Source organism: Peromyscus leucopus, chromosome 2, assembly GCF_004664715.2.
Source record: "Peromyscus leucopus breed LL Stock chromosome 2, UCI_PerLeu_2.1, whole genome shotgun sequence".
NCBI lineage: Eukaryota > Metazoa > Chordata > Mammalia > Rodentia > Cricetidae > Peromyscus > Peromyscus leucopus.
Window position 1 is genome coordinate 20772501 of NC_051064.1, and position 11720 is coordinate 20784220.

Consider the following 11720-nt stretch of genomic DNA (forward strand, 5'->3'; position numbering starts at 1 on the left):
CCCCAAAACCATCCTTTCTGACCAGAGCACCTGCCCCTGGATCCTCTGGGAACTGAGAACGCTGGTCTTGCATCAAAAGGAACTTGAGTGTAAACTGTTTCCCCTACCAGGAGTTTTGGGGTGCTAGCACTCCTCATCCATAGACAGATGCCTTCTAGGGGCTGTGTGGTTTCTTTGGGGTGGGGGCAATGATAGAAGTATGGCAGAAACAGGAAGTTTTGCTTCCTGACAGACTGCCGCTTGCATCAACTGACCTTGAGCAATCCAACCATAAACTCCTGGGTGCTTTCAAGTACAATAAAAGGTATTAGTTCAAAACCCCTTCGCTATTGAATAACCTGGCACCAACTACTATTTTGTGGGATCAGAGACAAGAATGGTTGTGAAGTCTTTTGGGTATGGAAAGCAGGAGTGAAGACCCGTTGCAGAAATCCTTTGACACACCCAGTCTAAACCCTGTATGTTTTTGAAGTTCAGTTTGGGTTAAATGCTGTCTTCTGATACTGGAATTAAATAGGTTCCAGTTGCTCTAATGGGTCCTAGGGTCACATTCTATTTTCAGGTACACCCATTGGTACTGCTCAGAGTGGAGAGTAGGTCCACTTTCCGGTAAGGGGCTACAGGAGCTTAAAGGACAACTGGATGCTGTTTGGTGGAGGGAAGCTCTGGCTGTGCAGTTAGAGCCTGGCGTCTGCTTCTGGGCAAGGCTTAAGGATCAGAGTGGGCAGTACAAAGTACAGAGAAAGGCTGGTCTGTGGCAACAGTTGGTGCCACTGAGAATGAGGAGAAAGGCAGAAGGCAGGAACAGGGCAGGAAGAAGTGGTGTTCATGTTTTGCCTCTAAGGGAGATGAGTGGTCCAGCTGCTGCCCACTTCCCAGTATACCTGAGCTTGGAAGCTCCTGGGGAGGAAGCCTGAAACAAGCAAACAACAAACAAACAAAGAAACAAAAACGGACTGTGGCCTGCAGCTGACACTAGGATTCTCATTTTGTTACAAATTTGAAAGTTGGAGCAAGATTAGCAACTTGAGTAATCTCTTCTTCAGAGACAGCACCTTGCCCAGCACATCAGAGAATGTTAAGGAGGCTTCTCCAAAGCATCAGGCTTAGGTACTGGGAATGCAAAGGTCTGCCCACCATCCTGTGTCCCTTAGAACTTGGGCCTTCACCTACAGTTACAGGGTCAGTTGGGAAGAGAAACTGCATAAAACATCCACTTATTTTCTCTTTTTGAGCCTAAGCCCACAGTCCTAGGACCTGGGTGGAGTTTCAGATTCTACTAGGAATGCAAGACCCATGACCTCTTACCAGGAGATGTGTTACTTTCACTGGGTTTTTGTACATCACTCCCTCACAGGCAGGAAAAGCCTGCTCCACCAAATCAACTCAGCCCTGTTCCTCAGGAAAGAGGTGCACCTGGGTCTCTGTGGCACTGGCTGTTCCTACAGTTTACAAAAGAGGGGTGGGAGCTGGGAGAGCTGGCTGGAAACCCATTTGGTTTTGATCTGCTGTATGTGGTTAAATTAAGATTTGAGCTGCTGTGGCTGGGAGCCCAGGGTAAGATACTGGTGAAAAGACAAAAGCCAGGGCAAGTGTCCTTGACTTTGGTCAGTCAAGTCTGTGACCAGAAGAGATTTTAAACAACTTAGCTCCAAAGTATATGTTTCATCTGTCGAGACAAAACCAGGCTTCTGTTGGCTGTGCTGAGTACTCAGAAGAGAGCTGGTTTTTGCATTCCTAGCTGCCCAGAAATTAGCAGGATTGAGTTTGGAGTTACTACATTTTAAGGCTGGGCTGAGGATCAGTGGCTCAGTTTCAGTCCAGTGAGAGAAGGCTCCCCTCCTGAGCTTCACTGCTTCCTATTGAAACAGATCTTGGTACCGGCATTGGGAGTTCTCTGCAGGATCCAGGCAGGTGACCAGATCATTAACCAAGGAGCCTACCAGACCTAGGTTTATGTGAGAAGAAAAGCATAGATCCACCATACAAAATCAGAGAATTTGTGAATGGTTCCCAGAGCGTTCTGGAGGTTAGAAGGGACAAAAAAGCTGAAACACAGGGCAAATTGTCAGTGAAGGCATCAAGGAGGTGAACAGACTGAAGAGATGGGCCAGTTAGAGTGAGAGCAGTACCTCCCTCCCGACAGAGCCGACCAGGTGGTCTTACTATTGACAGACGCTGCATACCACCATGAGTGCTGCAACCCAGGAGTCCATTTCTATGCCTCCTTCCCTCAACATGGGAGTAGTTTTGTGTGTTTGTTTATTTTTAGGTACACATAGGGAGTGTCCTTATGTCCTACCTGTGACTGGTTCTGCAGACAGATTACACCCTACAAAATGTGCCAGAGAGAGGAAAGTGCAGGCTCCTCAGGGCTGCATTTGCCCAGCCAGGTAGTTATGGACTAATGCACAGCCTAACACTGCCTTGCTGCCTGTTAAAAGAATGGTTCAGTCTTTAATGAGGTTGGAATGGAGGGCACTGGTCATTGGGTGCTGAGGAAGAGAAGGTGGCGTAAGTGACGTGAAAAGGTAGAGAATGGTCAGTATAGTGCATTCTAAGGCTGCTGTCACAGAAACCTTGTCTTTAGAACTCAGATGGCAGGGGGAAGACATTGCTCTTGTTGCCCAACAATGTTTCTCCTCTACTCCTAGAAATCTTGTGGAAAGAGCTGGACCATTCTTCAAGGAGGCTGAGAAGATGATAAATACATCTCTTCCTATCCAAATGTAGGCCACTGTAGTAAGGTTGGCTGCAAGTTTCCATGTGCCATGTGATGCCCTAGGTGTCTTGACTCTGAGCTTGCCAATGATCCTGCCAGATCTATAGGTGATTCTCCCACTTTGTAGCTGAGGCTTATGAGGCTGGTAAGTCATGTGACCAAAACACTAAGTCACAGATAAGGATTGAAATAAACTGCCTTTCAGACTCTAAATGGTCACACATTGTATAACATCCTCAGAAGTTTCTCACATCTTGTATTTGTCCCTTCCATGGCCCTATGAGCTGCCATCATTATGTCCACTTTGTAGAAGAGAAACAAGATTTGTTTGTATATTGTCTTCCGAAAGTCATGGTGTTGGTGATCTCTCAGCTATACTGCTTAGGAGATGGATGGCTCTTGGAGAACAGTGTTTCCCCTCCTTCCTGGTATGAGCAGTGAGGAAGAGCTGGAATCCTCTCAGGGTTTTCCCTGTGCACAGAGATCAGGGTTGTGTTCAAGGTGGTGACACAGGTACAGGGGCTGAGTTGCCAGCTTGGCCATCCACTGTCAAGCTCCCTGGGGTTTGATTTGTAACAATACTTTTCTAAGAGGTGAATTTAGAAAAGTCACTTTATTATTATTTTACTGTACAGAATAACGGGCTTGCTGTGACATCTTTATATATGTACTACTGCACTTTCCTCAGCTCCTTCCCTTGTCCTGTATTTCCAACTCGCCTGTCCCTTCCATACATGCAGTCCTCTTTCCGTCTCATGCCTCAGATACATCTTTATAAATTCCAGAAATGGAGAAAACATGGAATATTTATCTTATTCTCCTGGCATTACCTTCTCCTGCTTATCGCTTTTCCTCACAGGTGGTTTTTTAAAATACATTTTTAAAATTTTTAGTTGACATAATATTTACATATATTTATGGGGTACAATGTGAAATCTTAACTTACACACACACACACACACACACACACACACACACACACACACACACACCACAATGTGTAACCATCAGCTCACAGATGGCTATGAAGATTACATAAGCTGAGGATTGAGATTGTGCCCAGCACATAGTAAGTACTACATTAGTGTCTGCTATGACAACCATTGTTGTTCTGGGTGGTCTACAATAGTTCTGGGGTCAAGTGAGAACATGCACAAGATCTGTGTCAGTTGCTCCCAACACACTTTCTTTTTCTTCTTTTTTCTTCCTTCCTTCCTTCCTTCCTCCCTCCCTCCCTCCCTCCCTCCCTCCCTCTCTCTCTCTCTCTCTCTCTCTTTCTTTCTTTTGGTATGAGTGCTCTGTCTGCATGTATGCCTGCAGGCCAGAAGAGGGTATCAGATCCTGTTATAGATGGTTGTGACCTACCATATGGTTGCTGGGAAATGAATTTAGGACCTCTGGAAGAGCAGCCAGTGCTCTTAACCTCTGAGATATCTCTCCAGCCCCCAAGACATTTTCTTAGTGAGAATGTTTAGCAAAGGGCCAGAGTTTGCAAGGATGAGATCTCAGCTGCCAAGGAGGCAGCTGTGTCATAGGGGCACAGTAACTAGGCCAAGCATAGATTGTCCCACAGGCCTTCACACACCATAGGGAGGGACTTCCTGAGTACAGCCTGATACTTCAGGTTGGTGCTGAATCTCAGACCCTCAGAAGTGACTCCGGACACATCTGTGAAGTCTGAGCTTGGACAATTTCCATTTAATAAAGAAAAGGGTGACCCATCCTGGGGAAACTGAAGCCCAGTCAAGTGTTGATCACATTGAGGCCTCAAAATGAATGGTGGCAGGCTTCCCCTCCCTCTCCTTCCACTGCACAAATAAGGCCCATGTAGAGGGGTGTGTCCTAAGAGCTGGGGGTTTCTCTTGGAACTAGCATGATCCATTGCCAGTTGCATGATGTTAAGCTAAGTCTTGGCGTTCTGAAGTTTGTTCCCTGTAACTGAATAGAACAGTGGAGTAGAACTTGAATGCTTGATGAAGGGGCCTGAGAGATGACATCAAATTTATGAGTTCCATGAGTGTCCAGTTAGCACCCAAAACTACTTCCAGGTCTACAATAAGCTGGAAGCCAGGAAAGAGGCTTAGTCTCAAAGAGTACTGGAGTGTTCTTTGCAAAGATGGATTATTGATTATCTGTTCACCCCAAGACCTAATCCTACTTAGGGTGTGTGAGTGGGAAAGGTCACATAATCTGAGCTTTCTGAGCTGTAGACTAACTACAGGTTTATGCCTCTGCAAGACACAGGAGACATGGCCAGGCCATGGAGGAGGTTGCTGGAGTCTGACCAGCATCCATTCAGAGTCTCAGTTAATTTATAGAATGAGAAACCAATCAATGTGTGAAGGGCCTGTTGGACCTTTGAGAATCACACATACACTCTTGGTTCTGGTCACTGGAAAAAGCAAATCCAATTTGAATCTTCAAGAGGGACCTAAGCTGTATAAGATTCTAGTGATGTCTTGGGAAAACACAGTTCTGGTCCCTTCCTCTCTGCAAGTTTTTAGAAATCCTATGCAAGCTGGCTGGGAGGCAACCCCTTAGGGAGAATTAACTTGAGGGTACCAAGGAATATGCTGCCTTGTATACTAAGCTCATGACCCCAACTTTTCCTCTCCATTTTAGCATTTGCCTCTAGAGTCCTTCATTCATTTTTGTGCCTACTTTAGCCTTGGGCTCTTGCCTTTCTAAGGAAGTCCCTTCCTATAATTGCTCCCCATCCTTCTTTTTAAATTATAAGCCCCTGTACTAGGAGCTATTGATGATGTAATCATAGTACTACCCAGGGGAAGGTAGGAGCATGGAGAATTCCACTCCAGCCTACATAGACTGGACTACATAGGATACCTTTTCACAAACAGTTAGACAAACAAACAAAACCCCAAACACCCCACATGGGAAGCGTCAGTATGAGGTTTGCCTGTATTATTGAATTATTGTATTATTGCCAATTTGCTACATGTGAAGGATTTTCTTCAGTTACATCTGACTCCTCTTCTTCCTCCTCCTCTTTTCTACTCATGTTCCAGGGAAAAATGAAAAAGAAATCTTGCAGTTGTATCTTGAAAAATTTGTGAGTCCAATACTCAAGAACACGGAGTTAACTGAAGTGGGAGCTGAGCTGTTACTGATTAGTTTGATGAAATGGAAGTGTCTTGTGGTGAATTATTGACCATTTTCCAATTTAGAGACTAAAGCAGAGAACTCATTTTTAGGAGAGAAAGTGCCATAGATTTAGAAACCAATAGTGCACATTTATACATGGAATGGAATTATATGATGACATCACCTGTATTTATATACGATTTACTAGGGGATGAGGAGTGTGCAAGGCAGTGCAAAGGACAAGATTCCTGGCCACAGGTGACTCATGGCAGCTTGGCCAGGCTTCGGGTTGCCAGGTGAGCTGGTAGAGGGTTTGCAGAGTAACTGTGCATGGTGGTCTCTGCATTCCAGACCCTTGGTATGCCTCTTCTTGACTATGTCTTTGCTGCATAGGGCTCCAAAGCAGGTTCAAACATGTGGGGAATGTGGACTGGAGGGCATCTGTAGAGAGCAGCTACCTTCTTGAGTCCTCTGCTCAGGAGTCAGAGAGAGGCTCTGGAGACTTGTTGAGAAGGCACGTGGATGAAATTATCAGAAGAATATGAGAGTGGTTATATGAACTAGAAGGATTCTAGAGAGAGATGGCATGGCCTAGTGGCACTGCCTTGGATCCCGACAGTTGGGTGCTTTGCTGTCTCTACTGCAGTGATTCTTCTCCCCAAACAATGGGAAATCAAATCCCTACCTATATCAGTGGTTCTCAGAGTGAGTCCCTGAGCCATCATCAGAATCAGCATCATCTGAATGTTTCTAGAAAGGCAGCCCCAAGCCTCTGAAGCCTGAGATGATGTTTGTCTCTAACAAGTTCCAATGAAATATTCATAATGCTAGGTTATTTTTTTTGTATTTGGTGTGTGTGTGTGTGTGTGTGTGTGTGTGTGTGTGTGTGTGTGTGTGTTATTAACAATCACTGACCTAGACTGAGCTCCAGGTTCCTGGACCCAGAATTCTGGTCCTTACCCAGATGGTCCAGGCAGCTTCTTTCCCAGCATTCTCAAGAGAGGCTCATACCTCTCATGTGTGTGTTTGCCTGGGATGTGTGACTTGTGAACTGGGGTGACTGTAAGTGCCCAGGTAGGACCCTTCCAATCATGAGGTAAACTAATACAGGAAGAAAGGGGAACAGATAGAGACAGAAGGCCATATTTGCAGTCTTTCTTGGGTCTTAGAATTGTTTTTGTAGGATAGTTTTGTAAGGGAGGTCACCAGACAACTCAAGGTTGAAGCATCTTCAGATCTTCAGGTCTCTACAGATGCCCATCTCAGCTTGACTCAGCTGTACAGACTAACCATTTATTAGCTTACTCTTAAAAACAAAAAAATAAGGGGAGCAAAAGAAGGATGCTCTCTCCATATTGCAGGAGAGGTAAAGAAATGAATTCTTTGTAACTGCCCATGTTCTCTAGACAGCAACCAGGTATATCAAACTATGACAACAGAGATGGAAACCATTTCCCAAGGGAGGCCAGGATTTATTCCCAACAAACTCTATGAATGCGGTTTTGTCTGTACCCCTACCTTTAGCCCCTAACCACTCCTGGTTGCTTCCAGAATTCCATATTTGGCCCCTAGTGCTGAGGCAATGGGACTCATGGCTAAACACTCAAGCTTGGGAACTAAGTAGATTTAAACGTTGCCCCTGACTTCATCACTTATTTTAGATAATTAATTCCCCCAGGTCTTGATTTTCCCACCATAGAAATGGGAACAGTACTTACCTACCCCATCACATTATGCATAGGAAGCAAGGTTAGGACGGTATCAGCCCTCACAACACTGCAGCGTGTGTCTGCAGTGTGTCTTCCCCTTCACAGCCTGGACGAGGACAGGGGCAGGAAAGTGAAGCCTAGGATGACAAATACAAAGATCTGGGCCATGGCTAAGCACCCTTGTCAGACACAGCTTTCTACGAAGGAAGAGCAAGTGTGTTAACTCCCCACTGGTTGGTTTGAAGGTCTTGGCTTCCATAAATCAACTTCCTGAGGCAGCTTTCCCCTTTCCACCCCTCTAACCCCTCACAACTCTTTCTCAGGTGGAGGCCTGTGCCGCAGAGGCAGCGGGCCAGCAGTTAGCCCAGAGTGCTGGCTGGGTGTGGCTGAGGTTCCAGAGCCAGCATCCTTGGGTTATATGTCCCCAGGCTCCATCTGGACAGGCAGTGAGGGCTGGACTGGACCGGGTCATACTTTTTCTATTGAAATTGATGCAAACTTTACTAGCTTCTGGGGAGAGCAGAGGGCTTTGGGGATTCTTGTAATGCTGGGTTGTAAACATTCTGTGGGAAGGCGGCCCAGGAGAATCTGCTTAGCTTTCCGCCTTGCACATTGAAGTGATGTTGGCTGCGTGCACAAATGTGTCAGAAAAGGAGTCTAATTTTCCCTTCCTCCTAAAGAATTTGCCTTGGAATTTAAAGTCTGCCAGTCTGTGTGTGTCACAAATATCTTTTTCTCACTTGTAACCGAAGAATGAATCTTTGGGATTCATTGCAAAACAGAGCATCAGATTGGATGGTGGGGCAAGGGGTGGGGCATGCCACGCCTGTGACTAGGTATCCCTGTCTGAGGGTTTCTCTTTCCAGGAATGCCTGTTTCCCTTGTGCTGAAGATCTCAGTGGGCGTTAAGTCCCGCGGGCTAGTTTGTTCATCGCTTCGTCTCCACTTCTGAAAGCTGTATCACTCTTTCATCTGTTGGAAGGAGGGAGGAAGACTGGAAAAGAGAGGAGTGGCACAGCAACCCTTCATTCAGTCTGCATCATGCTGGGCCCACAATGTCCCCACAACCCTGTGTGGAGGGTAGCAACCCGACCCCGGACTAGTGGGTTTATAGAAAGCTGTACCTATAAATCACGTTGGCGTCTAAAGGAAAGAGGTTCACAGTAAGCACACAAAGGCTTCATGCTCAGGTCCTGTTCTTAGATACCTAATCAATTAGATAAGCAGACTCTGTCACTTTAAAGGCAAATTGAAAATCACTGTTCTACAAGTTTCTCACCTATTGACCTGCATATACACTAGGTCACCCATGGCCCTGGGTCTGGGGTAAGCAAGGTCTTGCTATTGTCTTTGCTTCTATGGACTGGTGAAAGGGTGTCTGGTGGTTGGGGAAGAAAGACCGCGTCACAAATATAGATGGGAAAATTGTAGATAATAAGCCAAGGTCCCGAGACAGTGGCCCAGGGAGGCTGCTTTGGATCAGGGTGGTTTGGGATGGCCACTTGGAAGAGGTTACATCTGAGGCAGTAATGATGAGATCCCGTGGACAGAAGTGCTGGGGAAGCGCAGCCCAGGCTTGCGACCACAAGGGCATATTAGTGGTTACACACCCCGTTGAGGGGGAGCCCAGGGACAGGAGTACAGACTTCTGTCCCAGGCAGCAGCTGAGCTGAAGAAGGGGTCCTGTCTGGTGGGGTTCCTCCCCACGCAGTGTATGGTCCAGGCGGTGAGCCTGGGGGTGGTTGGGCGGCCGAACTGGACTCCCTGGCTGCCTGCCCCCTCCTTCCCACTTCCTTTGGGGACTGCTGAAGAGCACCGGGCTGATCTCTCGGTAAGTGAAACTGACTGTAATTATTTTTTATCTCGCAGACGATCTCTCGCACACTCCTCTCCGGAGACAGAAGTATTTGTTTGATGTGTCCACACTCTCAGACAAAGAAGAGCTGGTGGGCGCAGAGCTGAGGCTTTATCGCCAGGCATCCCCAGCACCCTGGGGGTCACCGGCCCGACCGCTGCACGTGCAGCTCTTCCCCTGTCTGTCCACACTGCTGCTGGACGCCAGGACCCTGGATCTTCAGGGGCCAACCCAGGCCGGCTGGGAAGTCTTCGACGTGTGGCAGGGCCTGCGCCCTCAGCCGTGGAAGCAGCTGTGCTTGGAGTTGCGGGCAGCCTGGGGAGAGCTGGACGCCGGGGACACCGAGGCACGAGCAAGGGGTTCCCAGCAGCCACCGCCCCTGGACCTGCGGAGTCTGGGCTTCGGCCGGAGGGTGCGGCCGCCCCAAGAGCGCGCCCTGCTCGTCGTGTTCACCAGATCCCAGCGCAAGAACCTGTTCGCGGAGATGCGCGAGCAGCTGGGCTCTGCGGAGGCTGCGGGAGCCGAGGGGTCATGGCCAGCGCCGTCGGGCGCCCCAGACGCCGGGCCTTGGCTGCCCTCGCCCGGCCGCCGGCGGCGACGCACCGCCTTCGCCAGCCGCCACGGCAAGCGACACGGCAAGAAGTCCAGGCTGCGCTGCAGCAGAAAGCCCCTGCACGTGAATTTCAAGGAGTTAGGCTGGGACGACTGGATTATCGCTCCCCTAGAGTATGAGGCCTATCACTGCGAGGGCGTGTGCGACTTCCCGCTGCGTTCGCACCTGGAGCCCACCAACCACGCCATCATCCAGACGCTGATGAACTCCATGGACCCGGGTTCCACCCCGCCCAGCTGCTGCGTTCCTACCAAATTGACTCCCATCAGCATCCTGTACATCGACGCGGGCAATAATGTGGTCTACAAGCAGTACGAGGACATGGTGGTGGAGTCCTGCGGCTGCAGGTAGCGGTGCCGCCCGCTGCCTGGGCCAGGGACCATGGAAGGAGGCCTGTCTGCGGATGCGGAGAGGCGGAGCAGGAGCTGGCCTGGAAAAGGCCACAAGTGGGGGACAGCGTGAAAGTAGGCGCAGTGGACAAGGAGGCAGCCTCAGCCCTCCCAGAACCTTCCACTCGCCAACCCAGAAGCAGCTAAGGGTTGCCTGGCCAGCCTGGAAAGACTAGACAAGGATTCTTTCTTTTCTTTTCTTTATTATTGTGGCTTTGGGTTTTGTGTCTCCTTGGTTTTGATAGGAGATGGAAGGAGGAAAGATGCGTATCTGTTCACAAGTGTTTTGTGGGCTGGGGAGGCGGAAGGAAACGCGAGAGAAAGAGCCCATCACTTTTGTTCACATCTCAGAATGGTTGCTTTTTCCTAAGTAGGGTCTTTGGGCCTTTTCCAGTCACATCATAGCTGACACCCTTGGCTTCTGCACAGGAAGTATTAGGGGAGTTGGCTAAAGAAATATGGGAGTCGGGAGGGGTCTTGCCCTTAGAGAAGCTTGAGAGACGGGGGCCCAAGCTGCCTCCTTCTCTCTTTTGTGCACTCCCATGAATTTATCGGCTCTGTGCTGGCCTCAAGCAGGACAGGGAACTGGGAGTTGCCACCGCTGTGGACTCAGGTCTCCGGATGCCTTGACGGTTGCTGGTGGGGAAAGGAGTTGGTATGGATGGAATGACAGGAATTAGTCCCTGTGGAACCCCGTGAAGGATAATGAGAAACCGCAAGGCCTAGCTCTGACCGGGTGACAGGGAGGTGCAGGACCCAAGGCTGCAAGTAGCCCACCCCAAAGATCGTTGTCATTCATGTCTGTTTCTCATTGATTTCTTTAAACAGAATTTGTCAAAAATTCCAGCACCTCCTTCTAAGGCAAAGACTTTTTTTTTTTTTTTTTTTTTTTTTTTTTTTTTTTTTTTTTTTTTTTTTTTTAATGGCGAGGGTGGGAACTCTATAATTAAGGTAAGAAGGAAAGAGGAGGCGGGAAGGACCTAAAAAGTGGAAGCGCTCTTCAGGAGGGGAGATGGTAGCCCCGCAGGAGGATGGAGATAAAGGGCCAGGCCCCAAGCAGGGAAAGGATGAAAGGGCCAGGAGCCTCTGCCTCTGAAGTTTCTAAAAAATTAAGACCCCTCCCCTCTTTCTGACATTCCTGAGAGATTACCAGCCAGCAATAGCCCAGGGCTCCCCCTAGAGAAATGTTTTAAATTGTAATTACCAGTTAGGTGGTTTTTTTTTTTTTTTTTTTTTTTTTTTTTTTTTTTTTTTTTTTTTTTTTTTTTAAGGTAGTAATGAGATACTGTGAAGAGTCAAGTGTTACATTGAGCTTGGGGTGGAAATTGGG

At 48.1% G+C, this 11720-nt stretch overlaps 1 protein-coding gene across 1 annotated transcript in view; it reads left to right on the forward strand.

Annotated features, from left to right (window-relative positions):
- LOC114699428 (growth/differentiation factor 6-like) overlaps positions 1-11269 on the forward strand; it is a 60240-nt gene extending 48971 nt beyond the window's left edge. The window contains exons 4-5 of the mRNA XM_037202335.1: positions 7857-7979; positions 9403-11269. Of these exons, the coding sequence (XP_037058230.1) occupies positions 7857-7979; positions 9403-10352 (1073 nt within the window). The 3' untranslated portion in view covers positions 10353-11269. The remainder of the gene's footprint in view (positions 1-7856; positions 7980-9402) is intronic.
- Positions 11270-11720: the final 451 nt, after the last annotated feature.